The sequence below is a fragment of the Python bivittatus genome, unplaced genomic scaffold (assembly GCF_059951505.1).
Source record: "Python bivittatus isolate LINGU-HERP-01145 unplaced genomic scaffold, Pbiv_v1 ctg000700_np1212, whole genome shotgun sequence".
Taxonomy (NCBI): Eukaryota; Metazoa; Chordata; class Lepidosauria; order Squamata; family Pythonidae; genus Python; species Python bivittatus.
In genome coordinates, this window is record NW_028277098.1 from 10,535,731 (window position 1) to 10,553,850 (window position 18,120).

Sequence of the window (18,120 nt, forward strand, 5' to 3'; positions counted from 1 at the left end):
TAAAGTGATATAATAGCACAATTAAAGTGAATATAATAGCAATGCAGTCTATTTTGCAGTTGTTTATAGGGAAATATTCAGCTGAGGTGTGGTGGAAAGAATTTTCCCTGTGGACATTGATGAAATTTTGGATTCATCCTTTTTGCTCTATCATTTGATTCACATTTCTGATTTTAGGAGAAGTTATCTAAAGAGTTGCCTTTTTCCTGTGTTATTCCTCCTGATTTTTTTTGTGTTTTTTTGTGTTTTTGCTTTCTAAATCTTGTCTGTAAAAAGCACATTCAATGAAAGCACGTTAGAGATTTTTCCTCTTATTGCCTCACTTTCATCAAGCCCATAATACATTTTTTCCTGAGCATTCCTCAGTTCTGTTATTAACAAATTGCCTTAACCCCCATTGCAGTTAGTAGCTTAATTAGAAGATTATTTAGAAGCCTAATTAGAATATTCTACTAATGCCTTTTGTTTTCTTTTTCAAAAATACACGTTTAGTTCTGATCTAACAAAAGTGAATGTTAGGAATTTTAAAAGAAGTGTTGCTTTGTACTGAGTCTGGGGACTATGGAAGCTGAAACTGTCCATTAAAACATGCATTTCCCGTTCAATTAACTATTCATCAAACCATCAATCTCTATACAGCTTGCTGAAACTGATTACATCATGTTTTCTTAAGCGCTAAGGTTGCAAAATTGACTAGAGATCAGAATTTGATTGCACGTTTACTTTTAAGTATGTTTAGCTGCAGTCCTCTAGTCCTGTAGTGCAGTATGTTTTTATTATAGAAATACGTTTTTAATTGTTATGTATATAATAAAATTCAAATAGGTACCTGATTAAAAAGGTATTCCTAAGAGTAGAATGGTTCTATGATAGTGTAATTCAACAAGCCAAATAAAAATAAGATCCAATTTTACTGTATACTTATGTAAAAACATGAATATGCTCTACTGTTCAAGCTTTGAGCAAACAGGGTATTGATTAGCCTGGCATCACTGTTCATAAGAAGGTGTGAATGTAGAAAAGGGAGAACAAAATGTCTACTAAATAAAATCACTATGCTGAAAACTATTTAAAATGTACTGTAAAGCTGTATCAAAAAGTCAGAAGAATGGTGTATATAATGGACATATAAAGCACCTTAGCTTTGACCTTTCCAGTATATAGACTGAACACTTAAAAAGTTCTAGACTCCCTAAAATATGGATGGATTGATTGTAATTCCACGCCTTCCTTACAACAGAAAAAACCAGTGGATTTCTAGCATTTACTGTATGCCTGGAAGCTCCCATAGTAGTTATCTGGCAGGAAAAAAAAAGTTGAAATTCTGCTGAGTCATCAAAGCAAAACTGAAAGTAGAAGTAGAATCTTCAACCGCGGAAGTAGAATGTTCTTCAAGAGTAGTACTTGTGAACTCTTAAAATTAATGCATAATATTCTGCTCAATAAATCAACACCTTTTCTAAATGCTTTCCTATTCCTACTCAGCAGTACTTGAGCCTATTCCAAAAAGGATAAACTTCTGACTTTTGGTGACTTATATTGCTGATCACTCTTATGGGGGAGTTTTCATTCTGGAAGTAAGAAACCTTGTGTGAGACAGAAAGCTAATAAAGACACTGTATTCTGCTACATCACAATCTGTGCCATGACTGTAGCATCTTTTATCATTAATGTCTGCTTTCCCTACATTAGCCTTATCTGCTGCCACTTCAAAGCTGGTCCAGCACAATCTCTTCCCAGTTAAATATTACGTGTCCTAAATATCTGGGAAACCAACCAACACTCAGGGGAAGGCAGGAGCCCTGTACATGGCAGTGGCTCCTACTTTCTTCTCCCTGCAAGCAGAGATGACAGCAAAACATGAATGTTCTTTCAGATGGGCTTGAGTTATGCCAACTCCAAGATTTTCAGGGAGTGGATCTTTTGAACCAAGTAATACAGATGATATTACTAGGGATGGAAGGTGTCTCCATTTGGCACACAATTTTCTATGCCTGGGATTGGCTTTCTCAGAAATGATGAAGGCATTCAACCAAGCTTGGAAATGCTGGTTCATACTTTGTGGGTGGTAAAAAGGCTTAATGATTAAACAAGCAAGTTTGCTGTTTGGACATAGGATAAACTTACCCATCACTGACTGAGATGAATGAAACTATCAGAGTGACTGCATGTATCTGTGAAGTCCTCTATTGGAGTTCCCCACCTGATGATCTCCTGATACACAGTACTTAGACAGTCCTACGTTGAGAGCAGATGCTTATGCTTGTCTGCCGAAGGGATAAGTCATTGCTTTATAATATCACATAAATATTTTGATTAGTATACAGACTATATTTAGAATGTTTGCTCTGGATTATGCTTAATAGATGGATGCATTTTTGGAGCTATTTACTGGCTGACTCACTTTACCTTAGAGTGCTTAGTTGTTTTGCCCTGGCTGAACAAAGCTAATCAGATTATGGTTGCATGAAGCTGATGACTTCTTTATGTTATTGGAACAGTAGTATAACTTAAATACATGTGCGTGCCTTGTCCAGAAATTCTTTCTTGCTTCATAATACAGCAGCAGAGAGATTTTGGTCTCCTTACCAGGAGCTCATGTAAGCATCCTGTAGTTGGGCAGAGGTTAATCAGAATCCTGGCCTTTATCAGGAACCCTGGAAGCCACTAAGAAGAGCAAGGGAATTGATTTGTTTGTTTGTGACCCTTCACTAAGCTCACTAGACTTATCATTTATGCCATTTCTTTTGCAGTTGTAATAGGAGGTAGTTTAACTGTTCCTCTTCTACAAACTTACCAACCTCTTTTGACCCGTTTACTACCAGTGAGGTTTTGCTGTACTGCGTGAGAAATTTTCCCTTGGAGGTCTATATCAAGATATTGGATCTCCTCAGCCAGTACATTTGGGGCCTAGAGTTATATCCTTAACACTGTCTGATGGATTTGCAAATCAGCAAGCTGGATGCTCAGTTTTATACGGTAGCTGTTTAGGAATCAATTCTTAAACACCACGAGGTTTGTAAGGATTCAATTTAGGGAATCTGACTGAATGGTTGACCTACAGGTTTTCAGAAAAGCTACTACTGATATCTGCATGTTCTAATTTTATTACAGTGGACACTCCTGACCCCTATGTGGAGCTGTTTATTCCCACAGCACCAGACAGCAGGAAGAGAACAAACTACATCAATAACAATGTGAATCCTGAGTGGAATGAAACTTTTGAGATAATTTTGGATCCTAACCAGGAAAATATTCTGGAGGTACTAGTACAAATATGTATAGGCATAGAGACCCACAGATGTGGATACTATGTAAAAATACTAAATGCAACATCACAATAGGCAGGGTAATCCAGCAACAATGTCCCTAAACTACTTCCTTGCTTACAAAGGTGGTATGTTTAGATTTTGCTGTATCACTTTCTATTATAAATGAAAGCTCATTTAATGAAACGTTTCCACACTGAAATTCATGTGTATATACACTGAATATCAGTCTAAGGCCTCTAGGTTGATATCTGCTTTTCTACCTAGCATGAATTTGTATTTAATCACATCAGTCCCCTTTTGCAGTCTAAAGTGATATAGTCCAAATTTCAAGGAGACCTAGACCTGGGCTTGAGTGCACAGAGAGGAAGGCATTCGGACATTGCTGTGGAGGTTGGAAAGAAGAAATTAAACTGGGGAATCTAAGAAGAGGGTAACTTGGGCAAAATGCTCTCTCAGAACCTTTTCTACTATTGTAAAATAACACTGACCAAAAATATGAGGATAAGATAAGATAAGAAAATCCTGTGAGCAGAGATTTGGAAACTTGGTACGTCTGAACCCACCCTCTTTTGATAAAGTGCTTTGATAATTATAAAATACTGTGAGGAGTAGTAGGAATCACAGAGCTAAGATTCTAGTGCTTGAGGCCCCAAAAGATCAAATGCTTTCAAATATAGATAGACCAGAAAGTTCCAATATGAATTTCTCATTTCAAAAATAGTCGCTTCATTGCAGCTGGACTAGATCCTTCTGAATGTCAGACTGTCTTGAAATGGGCTTTCTAATATTTATTTCTCCCTTCCTAAGTAAATATGCCCTTTTGAGAAAGGATAAAGGCAAGTTCGCAGTAAGGACAGTGTTTAAAAGAGAGTTGAAGTCTTGTTGGTTTTTCTTTCACCAGAAATTATTTTTTTCAGCTTGATTAGTAATGCAGAATATGACATTTTGTTTGCCTTCTGAACAGAATGGCCAGTTATTGTCAATACCAGTTTGTCCATCCTAATTTACTAATGGGTATACTGACTGAGTCCATTCATCCCAAAGAACCGGTTGCTATCCTAACGTTAGGGATTCATTACAGGGAGCTTGGATAAAGAGACCAAGAAATGTATATATGACATAGAAACAAAGGAGGAGATAATAATAAATAATTTTAAAGGATAATAAAACTACAAAAGAAGTTTTTCAGTGTGTCATGTGCCATCCTTCAATGTAATTGTTTTGCCCTACCTGATAAAGGTTTACAGCTTTTCTAATTAAGAAAGTAAAAACATATTGCTTTGTTAACCTGAGTTGAAAGAAGGTGGTAAGAAAATGTGTTTTCAGATTTTTAACCAATACAGTGAATGTTGAAAATTAACTTAAGATTATGGTAACTAAGCCATCATATTTTCTTGATTTTTAAAAGTCTTGTTTGCCTTTATCTAAGATGTGAATGATTCACTTTAAGTATATATATATTTCAGATCACTCTTATGGATGCAAATTATGTGATGGATGAGACTATTGGTACAGCAACCTTTCCCATTTCATCTCTGAAAATTGGGGAGAAGAAAGAAGTTCCATTCATCATTAATAAAGTAAGTTTCAAGATTCCATTGATAGCATGTTCAGTTTCACTGTTGGTGGCAAAGCGGTCACCTTCCAGTGTTATACAGTAGAGGATCTAAAATGTATCTAACAGCTGTATAGAAACGGTGTCCGTTAGTTCTGTAAATTAGACTGGTACTGAAAATGATGGGATCTGTTGAAATTACATGGATTACCAAATGATGACTGATGTGTTGAGAATATGAGTCAACCACTTCTTTTATTTCATTATTTGAAGCTTTTCTAAGGGTGCTAAATCTTAATATTGTGTATACAGGAACTTTTACGTGGGTGAAACCACTGCCGTCTTAAAATGAAATTTATTTTGCAGTCCAATTCACACAGCTGCATGCATAACACATACAGTACAGGTAGCTGAAGCTTGTAATGAGCCATCCATGAGAAGCTGTAAGCCTTGTTTAAACTTAGATAGATTTTGCTATACCAGCTTTCTTAATCCTTCAGTTCTAGTGTTAGGACTTGATTCTTGTTCATATACTGATTGAACGACATCCAGCCTTTTCATAACTGGGTTATCACTTGCTGAATCTGGTATTTGTTCAATTTTGGATAATTCTTTGAAAAATGAAATTGATTTGAAAACATTCCTGTCAAGCTTTTCTACTCCCTGGTCTTGATATTTTGCATAAATCTGGATTTTAATTCCTTTTTAGATATGAATTAGATGTGTTACTTTCAGTTTTTCCTCTCAGTTCCTCTCAGTAAAACATATATAGATCACTTCCCTGATACAATTGCTATGATTATGTAATATGGCAGTGTTATTTATTATGCGCACCATAGGTAAAAGTTAGCATTTCAAAGAAATTGTATCACATTGGTTAGAAGAGGATAAGCATTGGGAAATTGAAGTGTAATTGCAATACTTTTATACTGATAGTTCTATTCCTTCTCTTTGGAAAATCTGTTGATTTCTTCCAGTGTCTTCTAGAAAGTATAAGATGTATCTCCTTCCTTCCTTCCTTCCTTCCTTCCTTCCTTCCTTCCTTCCTTCCTTCCTTCCTTCCTTCCTTCCTTCCTTCCTTCCTTCCTTCCTTCCTTCCTTCCTTGCCTGGGAAGATAGGAAAAAAATTCTGCACTAATATAAACAGAAAGCAGTATTAATGTTAGGTGAGGCTCCTTTGTTTATAAGATAATATAAGATCACAAGTTTTTTGACAAAAATCGTGATGTGATTATAACATTGTTTGTTTAGGTCACAGAAGTCATACTGGAGGTATTTCTTGAAGTTTGGTAAGTAATCTTGGTGTGCAAAAAGTCAATATAAGTCGATAATTGCAGAAATGATAGCACAGAGATGTTTCTCTTTTTTGTGCAATTATGATATATAAAAAGTAGCATAAAGATCTATTAAACTACAATAACATAGAGTTGAGAATTTCAAATAGGCAGTGGACATGCTTCAGCATTCTCTTATTGATCTCAGAGTAAGGTATTGATGTAGTTAAGTCCTATATATGTTTACTTTGCAGTCCTGCATTTTGTCTTATCTGTAGCTATGTTCCACTGAATTCCACTGGCCTTCTTCTAAGTAAATATATATCAACAAGCATGATTAATACCCTCTTGGTACTATGACCTGGCCTGAAACCTGACTGCAGTGGATCCAGATCATCCACTTCCTCCAAGCCCTTTGGAGCTGCCATATTAAACATGCTATACTTCAATTATTATTAAACCATCATTTAAGTGCCATTATAGAGAGTCCATGCTTGAGCAGGACTTTATTGGCAGGAAATTTAAAGGGAGTAAATTGTTTGCTTGTTTGTAGTTCAAGCAGTAGTTTTAGGACCAAACTTGTTTTTTGCTCAACAGCTCTTCAACAGACCTCCGTTTCAGCATGGCTCTATGTGATGAAGAGAAGGCTTTCCGACAGCAGCGGAAAAATAAAGTAATGCATCATCTGAACAAATTCCTGGGAGCCGATTTGACCTCCAGTCGTGATGTAAGTTTGGATGGCTCATAAACAGTGGTCCTTAGCTAGTTAGACCCCAGAATGTTTCAGAGTTAATTTACTGTTGCATTAGCTTTTTTACTGTAACTACAAGCCCTATTTCATGTTGCAGCTTTCTGTAATTTCTTGTCTTCATGTGCTTTCATCAGCAGTCCACCTTAGTCTTCTCAAAACCTGGAATAACTCTTAAAGTTCTCATTTCACTCAACTGCATGTCAATTTAAGACTTTGACTTTTCATCTTAAGTAAAACCCTTGTCTTAGGGTTCCTTATCTAAAATCTTAGAACCCTTATCAGGTTCTAAGCCTAGTGCTATGCATGCTAAGAATTAGTTTGCTAACACATGTATGTAACATAAGAATCAGAGCTCTGTTTCTTAGTGAACATTGTACAGAACAGACAGGGGTCTGATATGAAGGTATAAATACTTTATGCATTAACCAGTATCTATGTTATCTCCATATTGGAAGTCTTGAAGTAAAAGTAGAAGAGATTATTTCTGACTATTCATGCATAATGCAGAGGGAGACAGTAATAATGCACTACATGCTACATCTGTACAGTGCTCCAATTTTTAAAATGGTGAGGAGAGATAACAAAGGCGTTTACAGATTAGTATTTTCTTGCCTACCGGTTTCTTCCTACAAAAACTTCAAAGCTGATCTCTCTGAAGAGTATTAAATACAGATTAGTTCTTGCAAATGTGTGTTGAAACCTGAATGAAGGGAAGAACAAGCCTAGGGTTGTGTTCAGGGATGAAGAAATGATGGATTTGGAGGCGGGGGGACTGTTCTGTTATATTGTATTATTTTTGTTATGTTACCATGACTATATAATGTCTTACTTGTGTTGCACGGTAAATATCTTAGAAAACATCTATGTTGTATGTTTTTCCAGGTGCCAGTGATTGCAATCTTGGGATCTGGAGGCGGATTTCGAGCCACTGTGGGATTTTCTGGAGTAATGAAAGCACTTTATGAATCTGGAATTTTAGACTGTGCAACATATATCGCTGGTTTATCTGGATCCACATGGCAAGTCTGCTTTTTTTAAAAAACCTTTTTTTATCCTAATGGATAATATAATAACTTCCCCCTGACCTTACTCTTTTTATGTCTATTTCCTTAGCCATTGATTCTGCGGCCAGATTGCAGAAATGTTTAAAAGAAGGAATTCAGCTTTTGGTTAGTGGCTGATTGTAACCCCTTCTAGTTCTTTGGTTTGGTGATTTTAAAATCTTCCTGAATTAATGAAAGCTTGCAACTTAGGTTTTTAATGTTTTCAGTACACTTCTTGAGGAAATTGAAACCTATATTAATCCATTAGTATAGTGTATAGTTCACTAATCAGCTGGAATCATCTGCAGGAAAATGTCAGTATAGCTCAAGACAGCTATAAATGTACTGAAATTAAAATATCACTTAATAGCATGAAAGCAACCATACTGTTTCTTAGGACTGCATCCTTAAGAGGATTGGATTCAATTGACTTCTAAAACTAGTAGTTCTTGTAGCCATAAAGTCAACCAGGTTCACAATCTCTTAAAGATGGCATTTTCCAATGGATTTTTGTTTGACGGGATAGCTCTGGAGTAAAGTTCCCTTACTGCTTGAAGAACAATCCAGATTCAATCTCCTGGTGGTTTAGGTCATATTGTCAGAATTCAAAAAAGACCCCAAAGAGCCACAGCAAGCATCTGAGTTCTGGGCTAGGTGGTCAAGTAGGACTAGGTAGGCAACTTTAATTTATTATATTATATTATATTGTTTTGTTTTGTTTCTTTGTATGTTTTCATACTTTGTATTGATAGCTATTGTAAATGGCAAAGAGTTTCTTTAGTTGTGACAAGGATAAATCTGATGAACTTAATATTTTCATGTTGTAAAGGCTAAATAGGCTGCATTGCTAGATGAAAATTTTGTCAGTTTTTCAGAATAAACTTAATCAAAATAAACTTAAAAGAAATGCCATATTTTTTTAAGGATTATTTTGAGGATAAATAAATATACCTTAAAATCTTGCTGCCACCTAACCAAAATGATAAAATTAGAATTTTTAAATTGAAAAAGCATATTATCTTAAACATGGGGATTAGAAAAATATATATTCTGTCTCTCACTTAATCAGAGGACTAAGTACTTATAAACAATTAGAATTTCATTCAATATCAACAAATTACGTATTATGGATATAAGTTATTTTAGATAATATGGATATATGTAAAGGTGCAGAACTTTGTAATTTACAGAATGATAGTTTGCTTTTTCACAAGGTTCACCACTGTCTTGTGTCTCCTCTTCTATCCACCACCACTACTGGTTGAAGATCTTGTGATCATCATGGGTAAATTTGCCCCAAAATAATGTCTTGGTTTGATTTACAGGTACATGTCGACCCTGTATTCTCATTCAGATTTCCCAGTGAAAGGGCCAAAGGAGATAAATGATGAGTTGAGGAATAGTATTAGTCACAATCCATTGAAACTACTTACACCCCAGAAAGTGAAGCGATACATTGAAGCGCTGTGGAAAAAGAAGAGGTCTGGGCAGCCTGTGACATTTACAGATATCTTTGGAATGTTGATAGGAGAAACACTGATTCAAAATGTAAGCATTGGTCAAAACATTTGGGGAAGCTGTTTAAATCTTTGGTGCATAATATTTAGCAATATCATTGTGCCTTCCCTCCTTCCCTTGGCTTCCTCATTCAGTTGTCTACAGGTGTGTGTATATGCATGTGAAAATACAGCTTGATGTAATAGAAATTAGTGACTGTAGTAGAAACCATGGACAGTAGTGAAAGAACTTCACTTTAATCACAATTAAAGCCATGGTTTGAATTCAAGGTATAACTTCAGCATAACCTAATGCAGATGTGGGTGATGGATATTGGGTTGGGCTTAGCTTCTTGATCTCCCAGAAAGCTGCAGAAGTTGCCCAGGGACATTGCCAGAAGTACTAGATTTACTTGAGGAGTTTGGAGTAGAATTAAAGGAGGAAGTGGGAATATCCTCCACGCAGAGGCAACTTATTCCTGTTTTCACCCTTACTTTGATTTCTTTTTTAAACTCTAAAATCATACAGCCAAAATGTTAGTCAGCTTGCCCCTGAATTTCAACAGAATGATTTTGATCCATTTTTTTAGGGGAGCTTAAAAGTGGAAATGGGAATTATTTATGCTCAGAGGCCTTTCATTCCCATTCTCATCCTTATTTTTACCCGGGGGGTCGGGGGTAGCGTTGCTGAAATTCAGCCATTTTGCTGCTGAATTGTGGTGGCACAATCAGGGTGCAGGGAAGGGCTGGGGGACTGCAAATAGCCTACAGGCCACAATTTGCTAACCCCTTGCTTAGTATACTGTGGTTTTCAAGTTTATGGCACGATCACCTCTCACTTGGACTTAGTGCAGTGAAGTGAACTGGAATTGCCCTTGAAAACTGCTTGGAAGCCACAATGCAATGCCTTGAATAGTTATAGGAGCATCTTGGAAGGTTTGCCTAGTCTTTATTAAAAGATTGTTAATTCACAATTTCCCTGTGAATTAATAGTAGAGTAATTCTGTTACATTTTGTGTGTGTGTTCAGCTGGTTTATGACCATAATAAACTAATCTGAACTGAACTAACTTTTTTATGTTTTTAAAAAATTAAAACAGTTTTGTAAAAGCTGTATCAGCTTCAGTTCAAATATTAAACTAATTTTGTCTCCTTTTTGCAGAGAATGGATGTCACTTTATCTGATATGAAAGAAAAAATCAACAAAGCACAGTCAGCTTTGCCACTTTTTACATGTCTCCATGTTAAACCCGATGTGTCAGAACTGATGTTTGCAGGTCAGTGTTCTCATCATCTGGATGATTTCAACCTTGCTATTTATTTATTTAAGACCAGCCTATTCCAGAATGACTCTGGGTGACTTATAAAAGAATAAAAGAAACAATAATAGATAGGAAGAAAGCCATGAATGTCCAGACAAAACAAATTACCTAAAACACACCATCAGGGGCTCAGCAACCACCATACTCCAGGGTTTGGGAGAAGAATCTCTATTTTAAGGACTTCCAGACCCCATTTGTAGGGGAGGGAGCCACATGAATTTCTAGGGAGATGCTATTCCAGAGGGCAGGCACAGCAACAGAGGAGGCATGCTTCTTGGATCCCAATAGATGGGATTGTTTAATAGATGGTAGGTAGATAGTATACCAGCTGTGTCTGATCTTACCAGATGAGCAGAAACCATGGAAGATGGGCCTCAGATAATCTGGGCCTATTTGTAGATAATAACTAGCATCTTGAATTGCACCTGGAAACTCACTGGCTACCAGCGCAACCTGTGGAGCAATGGTTATCACACAGGCTTATGCCAATCATTGCCTGCACCACTGTCTTTTGGATCACTCGAAGTTTCCAGATGTTCTTCAAGGCCGGCCCCATGTAGACTGCATAATGGGATGATGGTATGAGTAACTATCTGAAGGGCCTCCCAATGTAGGAATGGACACAATTGGCACACAGGATGAAGCTGTGCAAAGGCCCTCTTGGCTATAACTGCCACCTTCTTTTCAAGTCCAAGATGACCCCCAGATTGCACACTAGTCTTGAATGAGGAAGTGCAGCCCCTTCCAAAATTAAAGATGGAAGGTCCCCAGATGTAGAACCCCCCCAAATCCGCTTAGTCTGTTTCTTCTCATCCAAATCTGCACAGCCTACAGGCATCATGACAGGACATTGACAGCTGTCTTGGGGTTGAGATGTATAACTGGGAATCATCAGCATATCGATGACTTCACCCAATGGTTTTGTATAAATGTTAACCAGAAGGTGAGAGAGCTTTGAACCCTGAAGCACCCCACAGATGAGGGGCCAAGAGCATGACCCTCCCCCCAATCAATGCTTCTTGGAACCAGCCACAGAGAAAGGAGGAGAACTACTATAATATGGTACCCTCCTGTGCCCAATCCCCACAGCTGATCCAGAAGGATACTGTGATCTGAAAGCCACTGAGAGGTCAAAAAGGACAAGGTTGGATGTACCCATTCCCATCCTGGTTCTTCCAAAGGTTATCAACAAAGGGAAAGGTGTGGGGAAATCAGAAGTCTGAACCTGTAGCAAACTTCTGCATGTAAGCTATGCCTTTGTGGTAGGTTAAGTCATATCTCATTTGTTTGTTCTAACCGTTGTTTATTGCTGCTTTCAGATTGGGTGGAATTCAGTCCCTATGAGATTGGAATGGCTAAATATGGGACCTTCATGACTCCCAATTTGTTTGACAGCAAATTTTTTATGGGGACAGTAGTGAAAAAATACAAAGAGAACCCTCTGCATTTCTTAATGGGTAAGTAATTGATTAAATAATGTCAGAAAGTCATTAATGCCCAAGCATGTAAAATGGTGCTTTCTGCTCATTTTTTAAGATAAATAGTAGCATTTTTTTTCCTGAAAACCCAATAACAAAATGATACAAAATTTATAGAAAATGCAATATAATGGCTATAATCATGTACACCTTTTATCTATTTTGTGTGGTGGTTTCTTAGATTATATATAATCCTTTTAACAAATTCTGCTGGATAGATTCTGCTGTATAACCCAGTGTTTTTATCACATAGTTAAAGAGGGTGCATAAAGACTTAAAAAGATAGCTTACCAATAAGAACCAAGCTAAGCTTTCAGCTGCTTTTTTACCTGTGTGGTATTATGGAATGGCAGAAGATTCAATCATGTCAGAAGTATAGCAAAAACAATTGTCTATATTACTCCTAGGAATGTTTGGTATGGACAAAAAAGATTTGGAGTACTTGGTTGACTTTTTCCAAAAGCCTTTGTGGTTATAGTAGATCATATAGTAGGAGCTAGAAAAATGTATCTCTCTCTGCTGCCATCTAGTGGTGTGGACCTTTGCAGCCCAAACATGGTAGCCCAACACACAGTGAAAGTATGTATGAATCACCCTTGACTTTTCTAGTCCTATGAATGAACTCTGGTATTACAGCTGGGTCAACAGAAAGTTTCTATCCAGTGTAAGACTTCATGGTCTGTGTTCTCCTGAGATCTCTTTTAGTGTAATAATGGATATTTTTTAAATTAAGAAATACTATCAATCATCTAAATACTATAGGAACATAAAAAAATATTTTACTTGTTTTCAGGGATTTGGGGAAGTGCATTTGCTATACTGTTCAACAGAGTGCTTGGGGTTTCTAACTGTCACAATAATGGACCGACAATGGAAGAAGAACTAGGTATTGTAATAAAAGTTGGAGTGTGTTTATAGAGGGAATAAAATGAATGAAAATTCTACGTGTGTGTGTGTGTATGTGTGTATTTCTGTTTTGTTTTTTTGCTGGCTCTCAAATACATTGAATCTAAGTGTTTTTGCAGTTTTTAATTTCCAAAATGTGGTGTTGCTCTGGACCATGAGTGCCAGTATGCTCTCTGACTATCTTTTGGTGCTTGCCAGGTTCTCTATCCTGTGTCTTTTTATATTTGTTAAAAAAAATAATTAAGCAAATGTAAAGTTGGCATGCTGAGAAGCAAAGCCCCACCCTCCAACATCATCTGTTTCCCAGGATGCCTCTTGGCTCCAAAGGAAATCATATAGAGAGATTGCTGCCGTATAAGTGCTTTGCTTGGAAGTGTCCCACTTGACCACTAGAAAAGGCAAAAGTAAGTAGGGGTGGTACAGAGTGCCTATAGTGCACCCTAACCTGCGGGGGTGGAGGGTAGAGGTGATGGAGATAGTCATCTGTTAAAGAAGTACTTTGTATCTGTCCATGTCTCCCAGGACAGCCAGACTGTGAATGCTGAGTTCTTCTCAGAAGCTTTGCAGCTTTGTTCACCATATGCGCTTATCAGTGCAAAAAGGCTTGGTGACCTTGTGCTAATTTTAAAAGGAGCTTAGACAAATTCATGGACTTTACTAGTTATGGTTGTGATAGCTATAAGCAACCTGGATGCCCATCTTCTTCCAGGAGTATGGAGTATCACTAGGAGAGAATATTGCCTTTATGTCCTGTGTCAGAAGAGCTTTCCTGAAGCATCTGGCTGTATATTTACTGAGAACAATGCTTGATTAGCGGAACCCAGAGTTTTATTAGTTTGTTCATTCTGCTTGGGGTAAAAACTTCATATTGCTTATTTCTCATGCAGCTTATGTTAGAGAATGTTATTTGTCCCCCCTCATGAATCAAACTAAAGAATAAGTAAAGAATAATCAAACTGAAAGATAAAATTGCTGTAACAAGGTGGTTTTTACAGATGGCTGGATCCATGGGTTTAGCCATCTCTAAGACTTGTTCCAGGCAAAGCATGAGCAATCTTGGGAAGAAAAATTGCAATCGCTCCTCTGATTCACTTGTAACTCCCTCTGAAGTCATGATCCACAGGTTTCAGAACCCCGTATAATTTATGCTATGTTATATTATTATTATCAGCCCAAATCAATTCACTGTAGAATGGAAGCCTTTCATTAAAGATTATGGAACATAATCTACCATGCTGGGCCAGCATGGGTTGGTAGATGTTTTTCAACTTCCTAGTCTAGGGCTGAGAGAAAGTAACTTGCCCAAAGTCACCTAGTTAGTTTCCATTCCTGATGAACGATTAGAACCTGGGTCTCCCCTTTCTTAGTCCAGCACTTTAACCACTGCACCTCTCTGGCTGTCTGCATGACAAGACATGATATGATATTGCATTACATTATATAAAAATTAACATAGAATTTTAAATGGAAGAGTTGCTACAATGGATAAGACCAAAACATCAGAGGATAATGCAAAGGTGTTTAAAACAAACAAACAAACAAACAAAAAACAACCTCAGTGAACCAGTTTTAAGACTGAAAGATCTGGAATACTAAAAAAAAGTTTCATCTAATTCTAAATAGACCACAAAGAATGCAGGAGGTGAGCCTCTTTCATGAGCTGTCACTGAAAACTTCCTCACCGTAGTAGTCATCCATGTCACTCCTTTATCTACTCATAGTTGACAGCCCTTGTTTAGTCTGTGGTGTCTTCTACAGAGACCCATCATTTCCCCCTCCTGCCCCAGGGCAGTTGCCAGGCTTTGGAAAGAATGTGGGTGAGAAAAATGTATCTACTTTACGTGCACATCTTTTTGGCTGGCATGTAGTACCACATATCCTACAGGAAAAATCAATTTCTTCCTAGGAGATTAGATAATGAAATTGGGAGCAACTAAAGTAAATGGCTAGTTGGTAGCAGCTGTTTGCCTATACATTAAAACAGGTGAATTTGTACTTTATTCAAGGGAACCAGTCGAAATACACATTGCATTCCTGGCTCCTGTAAAGTCAATGGAGAAATATAGAGTCTTTCAGAAGCATTAAGACTTGCGCGCAAATGGATAAAACATAGTTCCAAAAACTAAAATCATGTTTAATCTTATTGATTTCATTGGCTTTGATATGGTTAACTCTTGTATTATTTAAAAACTGGATCTGTTTCTCTGTTTCCTTTTTAAGTCATTCAGGGAGGCACGGGGTTGGTTGGTTGGTTGGTATGTGCTCATTCTGTCATGACTCTTTGAATGCCTGATATTTTGTCCTTAGAGTACTATATGGTATTAGTCAGATAGTCCTTAAACCAGAATCAGTATTAATGTAGAGCTGAAAGAAAAATATGTGCATTTGCCACAAGATAACCCTGATACTGATCTATAGACATGCACTCAGATGGCCATTGCGTGAGAGCATGACTCTTGTAAAAGTCACCATAGTCAACTGTACTTTTAAGGAAGTGGTCTACTTGTTTTCCAAAATGCAAACCACTCCCAATTAAACATTTACTTGTGAAATAAGAAAAAGAACTACTGAAGAGTCAGCTAATCTAATTTGAAACTCTTTCATAAAGGACTTTGGAGAATAATATCTGTTCTTGATAAGAAAAATAAGATCCCCCTCCCCTTTTATTTTCCCATATACAAATATACTTTGGAAATCCATTTCTAAGGAGGAAAAATATTGGAGTAGTCTAGAAACCCAAGTGGTTCATACTAAGACATTTTTGAAACCATTTGGAATGTTTTTAGTATGTCAGATTGTGTTGGATATTCATTTTGGATATCATAAACCATAATCCTAAGCCGTGAATGGGTTCTAGAGCCACTCTCCTCACTCACTAGCTTCCAAGTCTCAGTGCATTGTAATAGGATTCTCACTGCATTTAAAATGCCAAGCTCTGATTTAATATTGGATAACTAACTGGAGCACTCAAACATATCCCAGTACAATTTGGTATAAGTAGGTGCAGTGTAGAAAGAGTTGGGAACAGAAGCAGTGTTTTAGAGATGTGTGTTTTTTTCTCAGCTGCTGTTCTGAGCTTGATCCCTATGTTAACAAAGCTTGTCTTCCTTTTGAATCGCTCGCCCACTTGGTGTAGGGTCCTCCCCCCCCAGCCCCCATATTAAGGCTTCTATGAAGGCTTTAGTGCAGTGTTTCTCAACCTTGGCAACTTTAAGATCTGTGGACTTCAATTTCCAAAATTCCTCAGCTAGCATGTTGGCTGGGGGAATTCTGGGAATTGAAGTCCACTGATCTTGACGTTGTCAGGGTTGAGAAATACTGGCTTAGTGGGTTTAGCGGGAAACAGCTTGCTTGCATCTGAAGATGTAATGATACATTGCAGTGATGATGTGGGATCCAGCAGTGAGGAACTAGTTTTATGCCAGTATCTATACTAGGGAAGTGATTATAGAATTGGGCCTTGATGTAATTCCAGGAGATTAGTTTGAGGGATTCAGAAAACAGGAAATTTTCTTCTAGGAAGCTAGATTGGAAGTTTTTTCAGCTTTAAGAATTGTGAGTCTCCTTTTTCCAGCTTGCCTGCTTCTAAGTACATCAATAGAACCCTGACCCACCCTGGGGATCAAATTACATATTGCGTTGAATATAAAAGAAAAAAATAGAGGAGAAGCTTCTTTATCGCAAGTGATAAATCCAGTCTAAATGAGACCCACCAGGCATGGAGAGGGAAGTCTTTCTCCTTCCAGCCTAGAGTCTTTTTCCACAGGAAATAGCTGTGAGACTTAAGCTCTTCTCCCTGTGTACCCTTGTCCTGCTCCAAGTCATGATCTCACAGGCTTACTTTTAAGTAACCTAAAAGTTACTTTTTTGACATAATATATATTTTGATCGTCTGTGAAAAGAAAAAATAAAGCTACATTAATTGCCATTATTACATTGGGAGCATGCAGAGTAAGGAGAATTGTATGTACATCAAAAGTTTGTTTATTTCTTACATTATATTGGGTTTTGCTTTTGTCTAAGACAATGAGTTTGGCTCAAGTAAAAGAAAAACAGGGTGTTTTCCAAGGGTGTTTCCTTTGATTTTAATAATAATAATAATTAGTTAAATCAGATAGGGAAAAGAGCAAGAGGAAGCCACTGTCAGGGGACAAGAAAATAGTTTCATAAATTATGAATTTCTTCCTTAATCTCTTTTATCAGAGGGTGGCATGACCTTGGAAAAAAATGAGTGCCTCCAACTTTTACTTAGCCATTATTTATGGAGATGGGAAATCTTTTGGAATAAAATAAATAAAAAACCCAAGCTAACTTAAAAAAAAAAAAAAAAAGGAAAATATCACAGTGACTTTGTCTCCTTCAAAGCACCTCTATAGGGAAGTTAAGCTAGACACACTCTTCAAGTTTTCCATTAAAACCCCTAAGGCAGCACAGGGCAACTGCCTTTGCTCAAACTGCCGCCATGTTCCTTTGACCAGTATCCATTGGATGGCCCACAGAAGGAGCTCATTCTCTCTGTGTTTACCAGAATGGAAGACACCTGCAGTGAAGAAATACTCCGATTGACCGCCTTCCCCCCCAATATTCCATATGTTTTCTAATGTCTTCCATTTCTCTGTTTTTATTCAATATTTAAAGTATCAAAATATTACTTTGCTTGTTTTCACAGAAAATATCAGGTTGCGACAGATTGTAAGCAATGATTCAGATAGTGATGATGAATCACAGGGGCCAAAAGGTAAGAAAGGTTACCAATCATGACACTGCCTACAAAATATTTTTATGGACAGCGCCTTACCAAAGAAAGGCATAAGAAGAAGACAGAAATAAAACTATCTGTTAATTATATGTACTTTCCCCCATTAAACATTTCCAGATGCTTCATAAAATTTTCTTTTTCTTTTTTTAATCAAAGACAGTTGTTTAAATATTCAGGTGATATACCAGATTACAAAAGTGTAGGTTAAAAATATCAGAATGATGCTTATCATTTATATTGTACTTTAAGATATTGAAATCTTTTT

At 37.1% G+C, this 18,120-nt stretch overlaps 1 protein-coding gene across 2 annotated transcripts in view; it reads left to right on the forward strand.

Moving 5' to 3' along the window:
- The window catches only part of PLA2G4A (phospholipase A2 group IVA), a 69,915-nt gene that overhangs the window by 27,448 nt on the left and 24,347 nt on the right, over window positions 1–18,120 (forward strand). For both annotated transcript variants that reach the window (XM_088153613.1, XM_088153612.1), the window contains exons 4-13: window positions 3,115–3,263; window positions 4,739–4,852; window positions 6,079–6,116; window positions 6,699–6,828; window positions 7,735–7,871; window positions 9,221–9,443; window positions 10,553–10,667; window positions 12,032–12,169; window positions 12,984–13,076; window positions 17,766–17,834. In XM_088153613.1, coding sequence (XP_088009739.1) covers window positions 3,115–3,263; window positions 4,739–4,852; window positions 6,079–6,116; window positions 6,699–6,828; window positions 7,735–7,871; window positions 9,221–9,443; window positions 10,553–10,667; window positions 12,032–12,169; window positions 12,984–13,076; window positions 17,766–17,834 — 1,206 coding nt within the window. The remainder of the gene's footprint in view (window positions 1–3,114; window positions 3,264–4,738; window positions 4,853–6,078; window positions 6,117–6,698; window positions 6,829–7,734; window positions 7,872–9,220; window positions 9,444–10,552; window positions 10,668–12,031; window positions 12,170–12,983; window positions 13,077–17,765; window positions 17,835–18,120) is intronic.